Below are 22,979 nucleotides of genomic sequence, written 5' to 3'. Positions count from 1 at the left end.
ATGGAGGTTGTTGGCCAAGATCTCGTGATACATGGCCCCATCCATTCTTGGGGTTGAACTCATCCTTCTTCTTCCTCCAAACACAGCGAGTGGAGTTTAGACCAAAAAGCTCTATTTTTGTCTCATCAGACCACATGACCTTCTCCCATTCCTCCTCTGGATCATCCAGATGGTCATTGGCAAACTTCAGACGGGCCTGGACATGCGCTGGCTTGAGCAGGGGGACCTTGCGTGCGCTGCAGGATTTTAATCCATGACGGCATAGTGGGTTACTAATGGTTATCTTTGAGACTGTGGTCCCAGCTCTCTTCAGGTCATTGACCAGGTCCTGCCGTATAGTTCTGGGCTGATCCCTCACCTTCCTCATGATCATTGATGCCCCACGAGGTGAGATCTGGCATGGAGCCCCAGACCGAGGATGATTGACCGTCATCTTGAACTTCTTCCATTTTCTAATAATTGATGCTTGCCTATCGTCCTGTAGCCCATCCCAGCCTTGTGCAGGTCTACAATTTAACCCTGATGTCCTTACAGAGCTCTCTGGTCTTGGCCATTGTGGAGAGGTTGGAGTCTGTTTGATTGAGTGTGAGGACAGGTATTTTATACAGGTAACGAGTTCAAACAGGTGCAGTTAGTACAGGTAATGAATGGAGAACAGGAGGGCTTCTTAAAGAAAAACTAACAGGTCTGTGAGAGCCGGAATTCTTAGTGGTTGGTAGGTGATCAAATACTTATGTCATGCAATAAAATGCAAATGAATTACTTAAAAATCATACAATGTGAATTTCTGGATTTTAGTTTTAGATTCCGTCTCTCGCAGTTGAAGTGTACCTATGATAAAAATGACAGACCTCTACATGCTTTGTAAGTAGGAAAACCTGCAAAATCGGCAGTGCATCAAATACTTGTTCTCCTTACTGTATGTAAGAATGCTGTTCATTGACTATAGCTCAGCATTCAACACCATAGTACCCTCGAAGCTCATCATTAAGCTAGGGGGTCCTGGGTCTGAATCTTGCCCTGTGCAACTGGGTCCTAGACTTCCTGTAGGTGGTGAAAGTAGGAAACAACACCTAAACTTCGCTGATCCTCAACACAGGGGCCCCACAAGGGTGCGTGCTCAGCCACATCCTGTACTCACTGTTCACCCATGACTGCGTGGCCACGCACTTCTCCCACTCAATCATCAAGTTTGCAGACGACACAACAGTAGTACGCCTGATTACCAACAGTGACGAGACAGCCTACAGGGAGAAGGTGAGGGCCCTGGCGGAGTGGTGCCAGGAAGATAACCTCTTCCTCAATGTTGGAAAAACGAAGGAGCTGATTGTGAACTTCAGGAAACAGCAGAGGGAGCACGCCCCTATCCACATTGATGAGACCGCAGTGTGGAGAAGGTGGAAAGCTTCAAGTTCTTCGGCGTGCACATCAATGACAATCTGAAATGGTCAACCCACACAGACAGTGTGGTGAAGAAGGCACAACAGCACCTCTTCAACCTCAGGAGGCTGAAGACATTCGGCTTGGCCCCTAAGACCCTCACAAACTTTTACAGATGCACAATTGAAAGCATCCTGTCGGGCTGTATCGACGCCTGGTACGGCAACTGCACCACCTGCAACCGCAGGGCTCTCCAGAAGGTGGTGCGGTCTGCCCAACGCATCACCGAGGGCAAACTGCCTGCTCTCCAGGAAACATACAGCACACGATGTCACAGGAAGGTCAAAAAGATCATCAAGGACATCAACCACCTGAGCCATGGCCTCCTAATATTTATATATTTCTTAATTCCATTCTTTTGCTTTTAGATTTGTGTGTATTGTTGTGAATTGTTAGATACTGCTGCACTGCTGGAGCTAGGAACACAAGCATTTCACTAAATCCGCAATAACATCTGTAAAATATGTGAATGTAACCAATAACATTTGATTTGAATTGATATGCTTCTTCAGCAACCCAGCAAGTGTCGAGACCCCTAGAGAGTGTAGTTCTTCCTGATGTCGTATTACCTCTAGATGTTGATGCAGTCAGCCCAGCCAGTAATACACTTGTGTCCCCCATGGACTGGCTTGTACATAAAACATCCTCCATTCAGGCTGCAAAGTCAGTTTCCTCCTAAACTCGATTTAATAGCTCGTCGGTGGGAAGAAAACAAGAAAATATGCGTACTGTCTTAATAAAGCACAATTATCAGCCACCATGCTAGGGTGGCTAATGCTATGTCCTGATGTTGCGGTACGCCTTCAGCAAAGGGTAAACAGACTCACACGGTATGCAACATCCAAAAATGGGGGTGGAAAATGTGTATAAGATGCAAAGTTTTAGACTGATCAAATGAACCACTACATTAATGTTCAAAATGTTCTATCAAGTCTGCCCAAAGGTGCCGAATTGGTCAATTGATACATTGTCAAGTACATAACCGTAGAGAACATACAAAAATGATATGGTCATAAAAAAATATATGTTTACACACTGCCAGAAATGTCATAAATTATGGATAATTAGCTTCCCTACAGAAAAGACACTAAACTTCTCACCTCTAGATGGGGGTGGAGGGAAGGGGGGCAGACAGCAGGGGTTCAAACTGTAGAACCCAGTTCCTACATTTGAATATAAAAATTGATTTTATCAAACAAAACTATGCTACATTTTATCTCTGGGACCCACAGGATGACAAATCAGAGCAAGATTACTGCATGTAAGTACATTATTTACCTTCAGAGGAGAACGTATCAAACCAGTTGCCATGATAAAAGTTTTTTGTTGTTGTGCATTCTCGTCAAACAATAGCATGGTATTTTTCCACTGTAATAGCTCCTGAAAATTTGACAGTGCAGTTGACAGTGCAACTTTCTGCCCATATAAGACATGTCTATGTCCTGGAAATGTTCTTGTTACTTACAACGTTATAATAATCACATTAGCACACGTTAGCTCAACTGTCCCGAAGAGGGGGAGGACACCAATCCCGTAGAGGTTAAGGAGGAAACTGACACCTTTGCAGACAGAATTTAGTATGTTTTATGTATGAGCCGGTCTGTGGGGGAAACGAGTGTATTACTGTCTGAATACATTAAAGTAGGACGTAAGATGACAAACAACATAAAAGGAATAATAGTGCCACCCTGCGGCCGGTTGGGCTTCCAGCCAGCAGCCTTAATCATTTACATAGGCTAGTATGTTGATGTAGTCGCTAAACCGGGGCCGTCATATGGAGCAGGTTGGCATTTATTGGGATGGCTGATAATATGTTTAAAGGTAATGATTAAAATATTCCACCCTGAAAACATATAATTGCATGAAATGTATTAGAATCATAAAACTATAATCTGATGATTTGTGTAGTTTTAGTCAGAATTAGAACAAGGACCTTTTGTTCCTTTTTAGTGTGTAAGCATGGTGCAAATGTGAAACAAATGAAAAGAGGAGCTATCGACAGACAAGTTGTACCACTGTGTTCCTTACAGAACATTCTGTCTCCACGCGTGGAAGGGAGAAACCTTTAGGCTTGCTGAAAATTATGAAACATGTTGCAGATTAAAGAAACAATGTATCTGTGTAGTGGAAAAACACTGACTGTCTGAGCAAGGCGTAGTTTAAGATTTGAACTTGTTTGTGTGTGTTATAAAGACTGTGTTTGCATTTTAGATTTTAGAACGTTCTCGTAAATTAACTGTACTAACCTTTTGCATAAGTTAAGTCTTTGCCTAATTATTATTAAACCCATGGTCTTACAAACCTCAGGGATTGGTCAAAGCTATTGATTGTTAGTTATTATCATTGTGATTGAACATTCTCCTGACAATGACTCATGTAGTGGAGGCAGCTCTGCAGGGTAGTCACTAACTAGCACAGCCACAAAATCTGATTTTAAACCTAACCGTAACACTAACCACAATACTAACTTTATGCCTAATCCTAACCTTAAATTAAGACCAAAAAGCACATTTTTGTTTTCATGCATAGATAGACAATTTTGACTTTGCCACTGGCCCATCTAGTGGAAATTGCTCGGCTCTGCCTCCAGAACGAGATTCATCCCAATAAATGTCAACCTGCTCACATATGGACTATTATGTCAGATAACCACACTGGGATCAATGGGAGATTATCTCTGATCTGGAGCACACAAACAAAAATCATAATAACTATGGATTTACTGGAAATGGGAGCTTGAGATGGGTATCGAGCTCTGCTGCTCCGTCCCTTAATCAATGTGAGAATATCAGAGCGATGGCCAGCCCGGCGCTTGCTGCCTCAGAGCTCAGACGCCACTGTTATCACCAGACTAAATGGTCATTCACCGGCCATTTGGCCATGTAGAAGCTGCTATATCATCCCATTGATTTCTCCTCTGCAGAGTGTGAGAGGATTCATATTGTGAGGCTGTCTCTGTTTACATTGGGGTGACGAATTGCCGGAGAACACAAATGCCATATGTTAATAGGGGCGCTGCATCGGCCGCGAGTGCTCATTCATCACCCGCACTTTATTGAACTATACACACACACACAGAACCGCACCGAAACAGGGCAGGGGAGGAAGAGAGGAACTTGAGTGGCCTTTCACAGAGACACTCTGCTTGTCTGAAAGGATGGATGATAATAACCAGTACCTCCCATCTCACTCCTGTGTTTCCCACAAATGTTGGAACTTCATGTTGGTTACCATGGCATACCTGCAGGCCTACATCTCAGTCTGCAAGCTCTAAAACTACTAGGCTATAGAGAGACATGACTCGACAGAAATAGAAACTGTAACAACCCACTTTCATCCCCGATATGTTGCATCTAACATTCTTTATTCCACAATCTTTCTGGGCTCTGCGTGCAAACGGCAGGTTAAAGCCTACCTTTAAATAGCTAATTGAACTTTAGCTCAGAACTGTTTCTCATATTGATTTACTACTACACAATCAATCCAGTCTGGCTGGATAATTAACTATAAAAGAGAGCGTAATTGATAGTGTGATTAACTGGTGCTGCAGCTGCAGGTCACTGTCTATATTCTAACAGTTTCTCACCGTTAATCACACTACTTTTATGGAGATGTGCTGGATATTGAGAGAATCAAGGGCCCGGTTACATTCCCATGATGAGATCATTAATATCAACCCTCTCTCATATAATTATGTTGGTGGTAATTAAGAAAATATACATACTGTAAATAAGCTATTATTATAGTATCAAAGTGTAGAGCAAAGTGTGTGTGTGTGTGTGTGTGTGAATTGGAATGTTAGTGCTGAGAGAAGCACTGTAAACTGAGGACAGGAAGAGGAAGGTTGAGTTCAGTGTTAGAGCAGTTAAAGATAGAACTGTAACGAACGGCTTGTAAATCCGGAGGTTATGCAGTGTGGCAGCAGAGCAGCCGAACAGTCTCCTGTTTCAACATCCCTGCTCTGTAGGCCCAGGTATTTGACTTTTATTTGAACAGGGAGTCACCATTGAGACAAAGGTCTCTTTTGCAAGGAAGCACCAATGGAGCCCTGCTACTGCACTCCTCTACTCCAAATAGCCTGCTTTCTCTACAACTCCCTCCCGCCCCCTCATTGAATATACAGTACAGTGAAGGAACGTTGAACAACATTTCTCCAGTACAAACCCTCTCTCCCACAACATGCATGTGGAGGAATGCATTGCATTCACATCATGCATGGCATGAGAGCTCATCCGAAGCTTTCCTATTTTTTTCTGTGCAAATACTGTACAGATGAAAGCATCAATATTTCAATGTGCCTCGTGTGACATTTGGATAACGCAACTTACACTCCTCCAACGCAGATCTTGATCAATCATTCATTCAAATGGGTCTGAGGAAAGAGTAGTATTCCCATTCCTAACCCCTGCTCCCTTATGATGTGTGAGAGGCTGTGACAGTGTAGAGAATATGCACGGAGCAATCCATTGTTCTCTACAGATGAATGTGAAAGGAGAAACCAGAGGAGACCAGAAGGGATCACGGCCTGAGCAGGCCAAACACTGCTAGGGTTGACAGTGGCAGGCCTACACAGAGGCCAGAGGAGGACGCCCTAATATGCAATAGAGGAGCTGCTCACTGACTGGAGAGTGGAGAGATGACAAATCTAGTAGAAAGTAGACCCCACTCTATTCTATAAAAAGGCATAGCACCTGTCTGACGACCTTGTTAGACTGTAGGATAGAGTGGGAGACTACTTTGTCATAGTAACATCTAATGGTGGCAGTGGGCATGGAGTTCAACATGATGTGATTAGATATAAATAGCAGAGTACCGTAGCTAAACACCTATGGTGTTTAACTAAATTTTTAGGATATCTATTTCTGCAGGTTGGCCGCCCCTCTCATTTGAACAGAGAGTATGTTGCCAACAGTGAGAGTGAGACTAAAAGAGGGTTTTTAAGATACTTGAGAGAGGGGTATGGTTTTACCTCATCACTTACATCCTTCCCACTCAGTGTAGTATCCACTCAGTGGGCGCTGCGCTGCACTGGTGGTGTCAGTGGTATGATGAGAGGGATTCCATGAGATGGTACAAATGAGTACATCCCAAAGGCAGTCATTCACTAAAAGAGCTGAGACACCCCCAGAATCCATTACAAGAGAGAGAGAGAGAGAGAGAGAGAGAGAGTGAGAGAGAGAGAGAGAGAGAGAGAGAGAAGAGAGAGAGAAGAGAGAAAGATGAGAGAGAGAGAAGAGAAAGAAACAGAGAATGGCTTAGCCACAGTGAATAAAGCCAGAGATAGTGGATAGAAATCCAGTCATTTTATCTGGTCAATAAACACATTTGGAATCCAATTATAATGTGTTTCTTTTTTTCCCTCATCTTGGATAATATATTTTATCAGGACTGGGCACAATGGGGACTTTATCCCTAGTGTGCACTAGTGCATTGAAATAATAGATTGAAAAACACTAGAGTGAGAAGCTGGGGTCTGTGACTGTGAGAAGAGGTAAACAGCCCTGATGGAAAAGAATTCTCCTCATTTAAATCCCAGGAGAAACAGATCAACTGGGGGAAGTCTGCTGAGTCAAGGAAGTGGGAAGCTTCCTTATGGTGAAGGTTCGCCAGGCAGTTCCTGTGAGGAAGGAAGGAAAAAAAGAAGCCAGGCATGTCCTTGGATCGCCATGGTGACTCTTAATTACTTGTTACCTGCGCAGATAGAACACTCTGACTACATCCCAAATAGCACCCTATTCCCTAAGTAATGCACTACTTTTGACAGGGTAGTGCACTATATAAGGAACAATGTGCCATTTAGGATGCAAACACTCTCTCCGAATAGGTGCTCAATGCTGTATTTCAACACAATCTGGAACCAACAAAACAGTCTTTCCCACAGGCTTCGGATATAGGTAGTTTTCAATAAAACGTCAAAATACGTTCGATTTGACTGCTGGGGGGACAAGGAGACCCCCAACTCCGCTAAAACAATTGACAACTACGTGCCGTTTTCAAGGGGTTGCTAAATAAATGTTGCAACTATTTTGTTTTAATATCATCACCGTTTGAGGTTAGTCAGAACTACACATTACCGATTATTCCACATTTAACTCATTATAGTTGTACAGCAAGTAACTGCATGGTTTTCTTGATAAGTAAACATCAACTGATCATGTCGTTTCAAATACGTGAAGGTAGCCTATCCATTTGGCATGTGACTAGCTAAGCAAACAACATGATTTAGCTTACTTCATCAGAGATTAGGTTTTTGGAAAGAGCTTGACATCGGTAAATCCTCGTCCTGGTAAAGTTTTCAGCCAGACTACTGTCATCACCACTATAGATGGCAAGAAAATCAAACAATATTTTTTATATAGTCATCTAGTTTATCCCTTGAAAGTTTGCTTGTTAACTAGCCATATTGACGTGATCTGTTATGAACTAGCTAGACAATTTGAAGTGGTCCATCAACCAATGTAGCCTATATCATGTCTATCAGCAGCAATCGTAATTAAACACTCTTATAAACAATGTTGAAAGGGTGATCATGTTAGCTAACTTCACTAAGTAGACCCACATTGGTTGGAGAAAAACATACATTAGGACTACCTACCACTATGTTTAGCCAAGTTTCTACCGGTTGCTTGGAAAGTAAACATTATCAGCTAAAAGTACAACGGCAAATGTGCCCTTCTCCTGCTTGACAGGCAGAGCCCACAAAATATGGGAAATGAACCTAAACCATTCATACTTGTCAGGTATAGTTCACTTTTATATCACTCAAATATCCAATTAATGGTGGCCAATATTGAGAGATATCGTGAGGCTACCCTACCTATCTGAAATGACATGATCAACTGATGTTTACGGATCATCAAAAGCATGCATTTACTTGCTGCATAACTGTTGATAGAGCTAAATGTGTACAATTATTTTGCATGGAATAATCGAAAATGTGTAGGTCTGACTGCACTTCAAGGTGACGATATTACAACTAAATGGTTGCAATGTATTTGACAATCCCTTGAAAACAGCAGTTGTCAGTGGTTTTAGCGGAGCTGTGGGTCTCCTTGCCGAAGGAACTCCACTCGACCACGCCCACAAATGGGAGAAAACAAACATTCTTTCCCATATTGATCCCCAATGGAACGTCTTCATATATTTTTTTTTAATCATACAGAAATAACTAAACATGTCGAAAAGCTGCTGTGTTGTTCAATGTACATGTAGCCAGATCAGAAATCCGTCCTACGGTTCTCAAACCTCCCACGGGCCTGGGTGAAGAGCCCTGTGGCTTCAGGCTATTCGGTGTGGGGATGCAGTGTCCAAGTAGGCTACACGTAGCTACGTGTGTGGGAAACATTTCATCACAGGTAAGACATTCCGTTTGTAACTCCACTCACTACTTAGCTGTACGGTCTGTTTCTTTGTGTTTTTGGTCTTGGCTAGCTTAATGTTCTGGTCGGTAACTAGCTAGCACTCAAGTGGCTGCTAGCATCGTCATGAAAAGGGGTATGAGGTAAGCCCTACAATTGTTTCTAAGTAGTGAGAACGCTAGGGAGCAGGCAATGTTGAAAAGTCATCTTTAGACATGTAACAAGAAAATTGTGTTTGAAAAAAAGGTCACATTTTGCTGTGAGCCAATGGGGTAACCTAGGTAACCACAGGTTGTTTTCCCCACAGGGTCGTGACGTTCTATCTAATACCGACTGGGTCTATAATAGGTTTTATGAAGCTCATAGTCCAGGATTTACCATGTTGATGGTAACAACCTAGATGCTTCAGTAACCTCGGCCATGGCTCAAAAACACGCAGGTCTATCTTAGGCATTAGACGTTTTTGGATATAGCATATTGGTGTGCAAAACCTAAGCTTCCTCTGTGGAAGTTTGACTATTTTCTTTCTTCTCCACACTCACTAAAATTGGATTTCTGCAATTGGTCTCCCTTAATTAGTTTGAATAAGTCACATTTCCCTTTGTTAGGGACCTATCTGGGTTCCTGCTGTTTGATTTCACTGTCAGGTTGAGGAGGTTTCTATTATCCAAATGTTAGCACTGAAGACACCTACTGTAACTGTCAGCATGCCCAGGTCCCTCTGGCCAATTAGTTTTGAGACCTGAGAACTCTGCCTATGTGTCTATATTACATACACCAGGCACCGCCATTTATAATTCTCAATAATTATGCTGATTAGAGGCCCTGTATGACAAATACTAGGAGGTCTGACCAAATTGTCTCTGGTGAACCTTTTAAATTGGGGAAATTGAATTCATATCCTGCCAAATTGGACCCACTTTGTTATAATGGTTCAAAAAGAAATGAGACTGAATCAGACGAGAGGAGCCATGTTGGTTCTCACCATGAGATTAGCTCTGTTGCAGGCTCATCCTACTGAGTCACCACCCTTCCACTTGGCTGGCTCTGGGTGTGATAGAGACAGACCACTGGTACCCGGGCAGAGAGGAACAGTCTCTGGCAGACACACAGATGGAGGCTAAGCTGTGAAATGGTTTTGAACTGGAGCTCTTTGCTTCATTAAGAGATCTCTGCCATATTCGTTATCAGTTGTGATGAGCGCAGGCCAGGCTATATTATTGAGTGGCAGATATCCAGAGATATATTTAGGATGGCTCAGTGAGAGAATCAGATCCAAGATGGCAGTGTCTCGACCACACTTTCCATTCTAATTCAGTGCACCCAAACAAACAAAAAAAAACATATATATCAAATTTGCAGTTTCAAATGTGAAATAGCTGTTTTCACATTCATTTAAATTTCACGTGTAACCATATTTTCACGTATTAAATTCAGAGTTCACATGTAAACACCATCTTTCCACATATGAGGAGATTTTTTTATTTTTATCACCTCGTGAATTACAGTTTCACATGTGAAATGTGAGGTTTTACATTATTAATAACTTTCACGTGATAATCTCCCTTTCATGTGGAATTGTAAATTCATATGGGAAAAACAATCACCCAATCCAACACCTTCTCTTTCTGTCTTATGTTTGTCCGGTCCAGCTGGCCTGTCAAACTGACTGTTCTAGTCTCAGGGTTAAGTGTAATGTTCCGCTGGAAGCTGGATCTAGAGTATTTCAGTCGGTAAGGCCAGGCTCAAGTCTACAGAGTTAAGACAGATTTATTAAGCCAGAGCCTTGACCATCAGCTTGGAAGCTTTTATCACTGCGTAGGCACAACGGATTGGCCGGCGAATCATTGTGCCCTGTCTTCCTATACTGTACAGGGAAAGCAGTTAGTATGAGTCATTCAGTTGCCCAGACACCCTTAATAAGCTTAATATTCTTTACAATCAGACAGGGTCTGTCTGAGGCACTCCAGGGTACACAGCAGATGGGGGAGGGAAGAGGGGGAGCAAGGAGGGAGGTTTAAAAGGCTTATTACACCAGGCGTCCATTCCATTGCTTTCAAGTGCAAGAAGTCTTTAACCTTGTCACTTGTTTAGATCAATAAGGAAGACCTTACGGATGGTACCGGATGCTGTCATTTAGAATGCAGGTGACGGCTTTTAGGAGAATAAACAGAGTCAATGGATGGAGAGAGAGAGAAAGAGACAGAAAGAGAGATATTGAGGTAGTAGGGGGTGAGTAGCATCCATTGTTGAGACTATTCCCTTATAATGTAATGTGGAAATATGAGGATATGAAGTGAAATGTATCACAGTGTGATTGTTGACACAGTGCAGTCCTTTGATGTAATGTCATGTGAACTTTTTTTTTCTTCATGTTTGAATGAAAATATAATACAGTCCATTCACCTGAACTGTATTCACAATTCAAAGCCATTGCCTTTTGGATGCCCTTTAATAAAATCGAGCAATGTTTCATCAGAGCAGAAAGATGCCTGTACATTGTGAGCATGGCATTTAGAAGACACATAATACAATTTCATTTGATGCTATTTAACAGGAGGGGGGACCTTCAAATGTCCTTACATATTTTTACTTTTAAATGTAAGACAATACAACAGCCCAGTATTTCATACAGGATTTTGAAAATACCAATATACCAAGTGCACAATCAATCTGCAATCTGATGCAGAACAATAGATATATTGTGGCAATATAACTTGCCTTTTCTTACTGTTATGTCGATTCTGAAACTGCTGTCAAACATGCTGCATTTCATGATCTCAATCCCAGTTTTTTAAAAAAAGTCTACCAAACCGTGTCAGTTATCGAAATTCCAACATGATGACATTGAAAGTAACAAAGAGCACAATACCACACATGCACCATAATGTCTCTCACCCTTTCCTCAGTAGTATAGTCTCAAATGGCACCCTATTCCCTATAGTGCACGACCATAGGCCTCTGGTCCAAAGTAGTGCACTATAAAGTGAATATGGTGCCATTTGCATTTCATACTACAGTATTTGCTAAAGCCACAGGAGACTAGGAGAGACTAAGCTGGCAGCTTCCGCTTAATACGCCCTCGCTGTGCCCAACAAACAGCATTTAGGAGGTAGACAAACCCACGCCCTGGGAAGTGGCTCGCTCTGGCCTGAATGGAGCACAGAACCACCTGGGCTCTGCCTACAGGAGCCCCTGTTAGACTATTAGATAAGCAGGCTGCAGCCCTATCAACAAGGATTCAGACTGCCAAAACAATGACTACTTGAAGATCTGAAGATCAGAACAAACATAGCCACGGCAATAAACTAGACCAGACTTAGCCCCAGGGAACAGTCTAACCATGTCTAATTTCTGCTGAGGCAAATTACGGGGGAAAATAGGTGTATGTGTGATAGAATGGCAGAGCTATTTTTCAAAAAGTATCTCAGGAATTGTCTATTTTACTCATTGAAGTGGAAGCGATGCAAAATATGTAGGACACATGATTAAATTTAGCACTCTAGGGCTGGGACCTCACAATACTTAGGTGCCGATACGATATGTATTGCGATTTGATGTTCCAAGGATATTGCTCACTATTGGGGCATTGGTTAGAGCATTAGACTAGTAACCGAAAGGTTGCAAGATCGAATCCCCGAGCTGACAAGGTAAAAAAATCTGTCGTTCTGCCCCTGAACAAGGCAGTTAACCCACTGTTCCTAGGTTGTCATTGAAAATAAGAATTTGTTCTTAATTGACTTGCCTAGTTAAATAAATGTAAACAAACACTTTTAAAAAATGTCAGCTGCAGAGAGGAGAGCATGAGAGAACAAGTTTTTCATCAGTCAAGGTGAAAAAAGTGCTGAAAACATGTTGGCTCACTATTTAAAAAGAAGATGGAGAACAAGCTATAGGATTAAAAAGACTGGAGGTTTGGCTCAGGTATAGCCGAAAAGTGCTAGCTAACGCTACCTACAGTAGCATAAAATATATACAGTGTTCTTGCGAAAGTATTCAGCCCCCTTGAACTTTGCGACCTTTTGCCACATTTCAGGCTTCAAACATAAAGATATAAAACTGTATTTTTTTGTGAAGAATCAACAACAAGTGGGACACAATCATGAAGTGGAACGACATTTATTGGATATTTCAAACTTTTTTAACAAATCAAAAACTGAAAAATTGGGCGTGCAAAGTTATTCAGCCCCTTTACTTTCAGTGCAGCAAACTCTCTCCAGAAGTTCAGTGAGGATCTCTGAATGATCCAATGTTGACCTAAATGACTAATGATGATAAATACAATCCACCTGTGTGTAATCAAGTCTCCGTATAAATGCACCTGCACTGTGATAGTCTCAGAGGTCCGTTAAAAGCGCAGAGAGCATCATGAAGAACAAGGAACACACCAGGCAGGTCCGAGATACTGTTGTGAAGAAGTTTAAAGCCGGATTTGGATACAAAAAGATTTCCCAAGCTTTAAACATCCCAAGGAGCACTGTGCAAGCGATAATATTGAAATGGAAGGAGTATCAGACCACTGCAAATCTACCAAGACCTGGCCGTCCCTCTAAACTTTCAGCTCATACAAGGAGAAGACTGATCAGAGATGCAGCCAAGAGGCCCATGATCACTCTGGATGAACTGCAGAGATCTACAGCTGAGGTGGGAGACTCTGTCCATAGGACAACAATCAGTCGTATATTGCACAAATCTGGCCTTTATGGAAGAGTAGCAAGAAGAAAGCCATTTCTTAAAGATATCCATAAAAAATGTTGTTTAAAGTTTGCCACAAGCCACCTGGGAGACACACCAAACATGTGGAAGAAGGTGCTCTGGTCAGATGAAACCAAAATTGAACTTTTTGGCAACAATGCAAAATGTTATGTTTGGTGTAAAAGCAACACAGCTCATCACCCTGAACACATCATCCCCACAGTCAAACATGGTGGTGGCAGCATCATGGTTTGGGCCTGCTTTTCTTCAGCAGGGACAGGGAAGATGGTTAAAATTGATGGGAAGATGGATGGAGCCAAATACAGGACCATTCTGGAAGAGAACCTGATGGAGTCTGCAAAAGACCTGAGACTGGGACGGAGATTTGTCTTCCAACAAGACAATGATCCAAAACATAAAGCAAAATCTACAATGGAATGGTTCAAAAATAAACATATCCAGGTGTTAGAATGGCCAAGTCAAAGTCCAGACCTGAATCCAATCGAGAATCTGTGGAAAGAACTGAAAACTGCTGTTCACAAATGCTCTCCATCCAACCTCACTGAGCTCGAGCTGTTTTGCAAGGAGGAATGGGAAAAAAAATGTCAGTCTCTCGATGTGCAAAACTGATAGAGACATACCCCAAGCGACTTACAGTTGTAATCGCAGCAAAAGGTGGCGCTACAAAGTATTAACTTAAGGGGGCTGAATAATTTTGCACACCCAATTTTTCCGTTTTTGATTTGTTAAAAAAGTTTGAAATATCCAATAAATGTCGTTCCACTTCATGATTGTGTCCCACTTGTTGATTCTTCACAAAAAAATACAGTTTTATATCTTTATGTTTGAAGCTTGCAATGTGGCAAAAGGTCGCAAAGTTCAAGGGGGCCGAATACTTTTGCAAGGCACTGTATATATATACTGTATATACAGTGCATTCAGAAAGTATTCAGACCGGCTTACTTTTTCCACATTTTGTTACGTTACAGCCTTATTCTAAAATGTATTCAATTGTTTTTTCCCCTCATCAATCTATACACAATACCCCATAATGACAAAGCAAAAGCAGGTTTTTAGAATATAATAAATAAATATATATATTTATAACATTTACATAAGTATTCAGACCCTTTACTCAGTACTTTGTTGAACCACCTTTGAAAGCGATTACAGCCTAGAATCTTCTTGTGTATGACGCTACAAGCTTGGCACACCTGTATTTGTGGAGTTTCTCCCCTTCTTCTCTGCAGATCCCCTCAAGCTCTGTCAGGTTGGATGGGGAGCGTCACTGTACAACTATTTTCAGGATTCTCCAGAGATGTTTGATCGAGTTTAAGTCCAGGCTCTGGCTGGGCCACTCAAGGACATTCAGAGACTTGTCCCGAAGTCACTCCTGCATTGTCTTGGCTGTGTGCTTAGTCATTGTCCTGTTGGAAGGTGAACATTCGCCCCAGTCTGAGGCCCTGAGCACTCTGAAGCAGGTTTTCATTAAGGATCTCTCTGTACTTTCTCTCGATCTTGACTAGTCTCCCATTCCTTGTCGCTGAAAAATCTCAACAGCACGATACTGCCACCACCATGCTTCACCGTAGGGATGGTGCCAGGTTTCCTCCAGACGTGACGCTTGGCATTGAGTCAAAAGAGTTCAATCTTGGTTTCATCAGACCAGAGAATCTTATTTCTCATGGTCTGAGAGTCCTTTAGGTGCCTTTTGGCAAACTCCAAGCAGGCTTTCTCGTGCCTTTTCCTGGGGAGTGGCTTCCGTCTGTCCACTCTACCATAAACGCCTGATTGGTAGAGTGCTGCAGAGATGGTTGTCCGTCTGGAATGTTCTCCAATCTCCACAGAGAAACCTTGGAGCACTGCCAGTGAGCCTCGGGTTCTTGGTCACCTCCCTTCTCCCCCGATTGCTCAGTTTGTCCGAGTGGCCAGCTCTAGGAAGAGTCTTGGTGGTTCCAAACTTCTTCCATTTAAGAATGATGAAGTCCACTGTGTTCTTGGGGAACTTCAATGCTGAAGAAATGTTTTGGTACACTTCCACAGATCTGTGCCTCGACACAATCCTGTCTCGGAGCTCTACAGACAATTCCTTCGAGCTCATGGCTTGGTTTTTGCTCTGACATGCACTGTCAACTGTGGGACCTTATATAGACCGGTGTGTGCCTTTCCAAATCATGTCCAATCAATTGAATGTACCACAGGTGGACTCCAATCAAGTTGTAGAAACATGTCAAGGATGATCAATGGAAACAGGATGCACTTGAGCTCAATTTTGAGTCTCATAGCAAAAGGTCTGAATACTTATGTAAGTAAGGTCTTTTTAAAAATTTTATACATTTGCATACATTTCTAAAAACCTGTTTTCACTTTGTCATTATGGGGCATTGTGTGTAGATTGAGGACTTTTAAAAATTTAATCCATTTTAGAATAAGGCTGTAACATAACAAAAAGGGAAAGGATCTGAATACTTTTGAATGCACTGTATATATTTTTACTAATTAATACTTTGAGTCAAATATAGATCTAATAACTGTATCGATGGTCCCCTCCCATCACTATAGCAATCTGTAGTGTGCATATATTAAGCATTCAGAAGATGACCACAGGCAATTGTTTCACTGTGCTTTCAGGTTCAGTGACAGAGTTCCTCTGGCATTTTAGATTTTTTTTCAATTACAAAAAAACTGGTGCAACGTCAGATTCATAAATGTTGAATAAGAAACCAATCATAAGATCACATGCATGATTGGTCGCTCACAGACACCACCTCAGGTCCTGTAAAACAGAAGACAAAGATATTGACCAGTAGAATCCAATATTGGATTCTCTATTTGCTAACCCATATGTTCTGGTCTGGTGTGGTGTAGTCTTCTATGAGTAACTGATCAGTGGGATGAGATCTCCTGTCTGTCAGAGGAGAGAACGGCTCCTCCATTATTGGCCTAATCATCACCCCCACCCTGACCTTCACTGTGACATTCAGTTACCCCAGGGGCACCACACTCAGGTTCAGATAGCGGCGGAGGAGGAGCAGGGAATGTCCTTCAAGCTTCATACAACACTGAGTAAGCAAGAAAATACATTTCCATCCTATGCCTTTCACATCAAACCTTTCTGCCCTCAACTATCCATTTAAAAGACTTGAAAACAAACTGTCTTAAAAGAAAGGTTGCACAATATATATTCCACAACTAACAATTTAGATTGATTATATTCCATCTAAACAGTATGCAAAAGTTTATAAAATATGAACTTCTATTTTTGCAATGGTAGCCAATGTTTGTTAACCATACCTGGATTTACTGTTACTGCTGCTAGTAACGTTAGCACTCATGTTAGCATGTGGCTAGCTATGGCTACCATCGGCCAACAACACAGTTTTAGCTTGTTTGGTTATAGATGTTCAATGTCTACTACAATGGTAAAGGTTTATCATGATTTTGTTTAACAAGACAAGAAATGCTGAACTGCTAATAAGTGATGTGTTTCAAGACTGCTAGTGGTTAGATACAGTGCATTCAAAGTATTCAGACCCCTTGATTTTTTTTTTGTTTCTAAAATTCTAAAATGGACTAAATGGGCCCCCCCCTCCCCCCATCAATCTGCACACAATAGCCCATAATTACAAAGCAAAAACTGGTTTTCAGAAACGTTTGCAAATGTTTTAAAAATAAAAAACTGAAATATAATGGTTGTGGGTGAACATGGAGTACAGGAGGGGACTAAGCACACACCCCTGAGGGGCCCTCGTGTTGAGAATTAGCGTGGCAGATGTGTTGTTGCCTACCCTTACCGGTCCAGAATCCATTTGCAGAGGGAGGTGATGAGCTTTGTGGGCATTATGGTGTTGAACATTGAGCTGTAGTCAATGAACAGTATTCTCACATATGTGTTCCTTTTGTCCAGGTGGGAAAGGGCAGTGTGGAGTGCAATTGCAATTGAGTCATCTGTGGATCTGTTGGGGCGGTGTGCAAATTGGAATGGGTCTAGGATTTCCAGGATGATGGTGTTGATGTGAGCCATGACCAGCCTTTCAAGGTACTTCCTGCTTTTGTTTTTTTTTGCTTGTAAGCTGGAATCAGGAGGACAGAATTATGATCAGATTTGCCTAATGGAGGTCGAGGGAGAGCTTTGAACGCCTCTCTGTGTGTGAAGTAAATAAAGGTGGTCAAGAGTTTAAAAAAATATATATATATATATTATTTTTTCTTTCCTCTAGTTACACATGTGATATGCTGGTAGAAATTAGATCAAACTGATTTAAGTTTGCCTGCATTAAAGTCCCCGGCCACTAGGAGCACCACTTCTGGATGAGTAAGTTCTTGTTTCATTATGGTCTTATACAGCTCATCGAGTGCGATCTTAGTGCCAGTATCAGTTTGTGGTGGTAAATAGACAGCTACAAAAAATACAGATAAAAGCTTTCTTGGTAGACATTGTGGTCTACAGCTTATAATGAGCTACTCTAACTCACAGGGGGTAATACCTTGAGACTGTCATAACATTAGACATCACGCACCAGCTGTTATTGATAAGTAGATACACATCACCACCCCTCGTCTTACCAGAGGTAGCTGTTCTGTCTTGCCGATGCACGGAATACCCAGCCAACTGTATATTAGCCGTGTCATCGTTCAGCCACGAATCTGTGAAACATACGATATTACAGTTTTTAATGTCCCGTTGGTAGGATAGTCTCAAACTGAGCTCATCCAGTTTATTCTCCAGTGATTGCACGTTGGCCAATGGAACGGATGGTAGAGGCGGGTTACCCACACGCTGACGAATCCTCAGAAGGCACCCGGATCTGCGCCCCCTGTATCTCTGTCTTTTTTTCATGCAAATCATGGGGATTTGGGCCTGGCCGGGTGTAACAGTATATCCTTGGCGTCAGACTCATTAAGAAAAAATCTTTGTCCAGTATGAGGTGGTCAATTGCGGTTCTGATATCCAGAAGCTCTTTTCGGTCATAAGAGGCGGTAGCAGAAACATTGTGGTTTGGAGTCAGCCATCCCCTCCGGTGCTATTCTAGTTCTTCTCTTGACGTCACTTTTCTGAATGCTTTTCTGACATGACTTCGGTCAAATATAAAATATATACATTTCTCCCAAAATACAAATATGAAGTGATATGTCGTATTGGGACTTTTACTTGGAAGGATGAAACCAATCAGAATGTTTAACAGCAACCTAATTATGTAATGTTCCCTTTAAAAGTCTGAGAGGAGGATGAGCTGTCATGATGGAATCTTGACACGGGCCCTTTGAAAACTTCCCCCTTTCAAATGGGTCTTGTTTCAAGGTCAGTCAATCAACCAATATTTCAGTCAACTGTAATCAATGCCTGACTGGGAAACTAGGGGTTAAGGAATCTGTTTTTGCAAGTCTTGATTAAAGATTATCTGTGGGTAGGCGCTAGCCTATAATGGATTGACTGCGGGTGGAAAACAGTGATAAAAGTGATGTGTCTGGACCAAGCATCATGGGAAAAAAGGAAATAGGCCCACTGCACACTCAAGCAAAGACGCAAACACACTGGCTCCTCAGTAAATGGACACTAACCACACATTGAGACACTATTGGGACAAATTAGGGTCCTGTTTTGACAGAATACAATGTCATGTGCCTTACTCAACCCAAGTTGGTCAACTAACAATGTGAATCCTATGAATCTCACTGAGAAGTCTTCAGATCCAGCAACAGCAAGAAGTTTGGTGTAATAATACTGTGGATGAGAATCTGTTTCTTTGGCTATGCAGGTGGATGATCCTCTTAGTTTGAGTTAACGGATAAGGTAACATATGCCACCCCAGACATTTGACCTGACGTATTAAGGGGGGAGTAGGCGAGTCATTAGCAACTCTTAATGTCTTTCAACCCCAGAACACACTGACGTCACTACTACTAGTTTGGGGATTAGTGTTGCAATGGAAATGCTGGGTTACTACAATGGTGAATCAACATGTTTGCTAAGAAGTGGTCCATTTAATGTTATGACAGGGTTTTACCATAAACCGGAGCAGTTTAATCATTTTTGATTGGGAATACTTTGGTATAATCAGCCTAAATGGTTCATAGTGACCCCACAAAGATGAGTCTCCACCAGAAAAATGTTGCACAATATACACACACACAACACGATTGTTACTGAACATGCAATCAAGTTAGAGCATTCCATTGGTTGTCTGATTAGACAGACTTTCATAAATCCCACACAACATTTTCTGCTGCAGATTCTATTCAAAAGGATTCCACGGCGAGAGAGACAGAGTTTAGTGCTTAAGAGGTCAAATGGTTAATTGAAAATCAGAACGAGCTTCTAGCTCATTGTTTGTCGTAAATTGAATTGAGAATTACAATAAAAGGATGACTAATTAGTTTGTGGATGAAATCCCTTCTGGGTTAAAGTATGTATACAAAAGAGACAACAGAATATTCTGTGTGTTGGCCCCTTGATGCCATACTAGGTTATTATTGCTATTATGTGCCAGACAGCCAGGCGTGTTTCTTAATGTGTCTGTTCTGTTTTGAGATTGGACAGATGTGATATTGGGGGATGTAGCGGTAAAACAACATGAACGTGTTTTCTTTTCTCCAACGTGAACAGCACTAAAACCACCAAACCTGGCTGTTAATTCTATATCTCCACCCAGGTTTTCAGCAACCTTGCTGACTGACCCCCATATTGTTCCAAGGACTGTCTGTTTCTGATGGAAAAGCTACAAAATAGTTTTTTTCATCCCACTGAGCACACCTAATGAAAGAGACAGGTAGGGGGTCTGGGAGGTAGCACCACTCCACTGAACACACCTGATGAAAACAGGTAGGGGAGGGGCTGGGGAGGATGGGGAAATAGGATGGCATCACAGAGGAGTAAAAGAAAGCAGAGAGAGGAAGGGAGGGAAAGAGAGAGCATGTGGCGCCACTCTACTGAACACACCTGATGCTACTCATGCTGCCGGTCTCAGATCCTAGCTTGCATCGCTCCAGTTGGGTGGCGACAATCTGCCGTTCAGCTTCCAGCTCTCGAGTCAGCCGTTCAAATTGCAGCTCCTGTCGAAAGACATGAAAAAGTGATTGTCAGTAAGCATACCTGTATTGTGCTACATAAGATCTAGCTTACTGTATGTATTCATGCAATTATGCTTAAGAAGATTGACAATTCAAATGTTTCGAAACATCCAGTGAATATAAGTCTAAATCATATACAGTGGGGTCTGAAATTATTGACACCCTTGAGGAAGATGAGCTAAAATTACTGTATAGCATAAATAATTCAAATAATTAGCTATATTGTTTGTTTAAAAAATGATATTATTTTATATTAATACAATTGCTCAGAGAAAGAGATTTTGTTGAACAAGTAATGTACTTTTTTTCTCTAAAAGGTAGGGGTCAAAATAATAATTGCCACCTGTGTTTTCAATACCTGGTGAGGATAACGGCACTGAGCCTTTCTCTAAAATGTTTTATGAGATTGGAGAACACATTAGGAGGATCTTAGACTATTCCTCCATACAAAATCTTTGCAGATCCTTGATATTCTTTGTCTGCGCTTATAGACTGCCCTAATTCAATTCAAACTACAGGTTTTCAATGGGTTTCGAATCCAGAGACTGAGATGGCCATTGCAAAATATAGATTTTGTGGCCAATGAACCATTTCTTTGTGGATTTTGATGTGTGCTTGGGGTTATTGTCTTGCTGTAAGATCCACTTACAACTGAGTTTCAGGCTCCAGGCAGAGGCAACCAGGTTTTTGGCTAAAATGTCCTGGTACTGGGTAAAGTTTGTGATGCCATTGACCTTAACAAGGGCCACAGGACCAGTGGAAACAAAATAGACCCATAACATTAGATTCACCACCATATTTTACAGAATTTATGGAGTTATTTTCTGCTTATGCATTCTCATTTTGACGCCAAACTCACCACCGGTGTTTCATGCCATCTGACCAAAGCACCAGTTCCAATCCAAGTGTCAATGCCGTTTAGCAAACTCCAGACGTTCACATTTGCAATGACCATCTCAGTCTCCGGACTTGAAACCCTTTGAAAACCTGTGGTTTGAATTGAACAGGGCAGTCCATAAGCACAGACGAAGGATATCAAGGATCTGGAAAGATTATGTATGGAGGAATGATCTAAGATCCCTTCCAATGTGTTCCCCAATCTCATAAAACATTTTAGAAAAAGGCTCAGTGCTGTTATCCTCACAAGGTGAGGTAGTGAAAACAGAGGTGTCAATAATTTTGACAATACCTTTTTTAGAGAGAAAAAAAGTATTGCTTCTTAAACAACCATCTCTTTCTTTGAGCAATTATATTAAAATAATATAATTTCCCAGTTATTTGGAGCATAACTCAAATACTGAGCTATATTTTATCTAGTTTATTCAGTCATTTTTGCTCATCTTTATCAAGGCTGTCAATCATTTCAGACCCCACTGTATATTCACATTTGGAGATGAAAACAACACTCATAGAAAAAAGGTGCTCTCTAGAACCAAAAATGGTTCTTCAGCTGTCCCCATAGGAGGACCTTTTGAAGAACCCTTTTTTGGTTCCATGTAGAACCCTTTTCCTCTGACACCAAATGGTGGCAGAGGAAAGCCCCCCCCCTCCAAAATTGTCAGACTCCAGTCACCCAAGTCATAGACTGTTTTCTCTGCTACCGCACGGCAAGCGGTACCGGAGCGCCAAGTCTAGGACCAAAAGGCTCCTTAACAGCTTCTACCCCCAAGCCATTAGACTGCTGAAAAATAATCAAATCGCCACCAGACTATTTACATTGACACAACCCCTCCATTTGTTTTGTACACTGCTGCTACTTGCTGTTTATTATCTATGCAGTCACTTCACCCCTACCTACATGTACAAATGACCTTGACTAACCTGTACCCACGCACATTGACTCGGTACCGGTACACCTTGTATATAGCCTTGTTATTGCTATTTTATTGTGTACATTTTTGATTATATTTTACTTTAGTTTATTTGATAAATATTTCTTTAACTATTCTTGAACTGCACTGTTGGTTAAGGGCTTGTAAGTAAGCATTTCACGGTAAGATCTACACTTGTTATATTCAGCGCATGTGACAAAGTTTGATTTGATAAGGGTTCTACCTGGAACAAAAAGGCTTCTCCAATTGGGACAGCCACAGAAACCTTTTGGAACCTTTTTTTCCAAGAGTGTAATCATTTGTGTTGATGTCAATGGTAGATTAGGCAGACACTCATATAAAATGACTTCCAGTAGTGAGTTCAAACATTTTCATACTGGTCCCCCTTGGGAACCATACCCAAAACCCTACCGTTGCAAGCACCATGCTCTACCAACTGAGCCACACTGGACCATGAGCCACATGGGACCAAACTACAGTTGCCAAACAAAGTCACACAACTGCTTATAACTATAAGAAATCTAAGATGTGTCAAATAAATAATATCAAGCTCAGGGCTCCAGCTATGCATTTGATTTGCTAA

The 22,979-nt window shown here is 41.6% G+C and overlaps 1 protein-coding gene across 2 annotated transcripts in view; it reads right to left on the bottom strand.

The window, feature by feature from the left end:
- Positions 1 to 22,979, bottom strand: part of LOC112226895 (catenin delta-2) — a 103,392-nt gene that overhangs the window by 58,139 nt on the left and 22,274 nt on the right. For both annotated transcript variants that reach the window (XM_024391549.1, XM_024391550.2), the window contains one exon: positions 20,434 to 20,546. In XM_024391549.1, the coding sequence (XP_024247317.1) occupies positions 20,434 to 20,546 (113 nt within the window). The remainder of the gene's footprint in view (positions 1 to 20,433; positions 20,547 to 22,979) is intronic.

This window comes from Oncorhynchus tshawytscha, linkage group LG28, assembly GCF_018296145.1.
Source record: "Oncorhynchus tshawytscha isolate Ot180627B linkage group LG28, Otsh_v2.0, whole genome shotgun sequence".
Taxonomy (NCBI): Eukaryota; Metazoa; Chordata; class Actinopteri; order Salmoniformes; family Salmonidae; genus Oncorhynchus; species Oncorhynchus tshawytscha.
The sequence above is the reverse complement of the archived record's forward strand: the minus strand, read 5'-3'. Positions and strand labels throughout refer to the sequence as shown.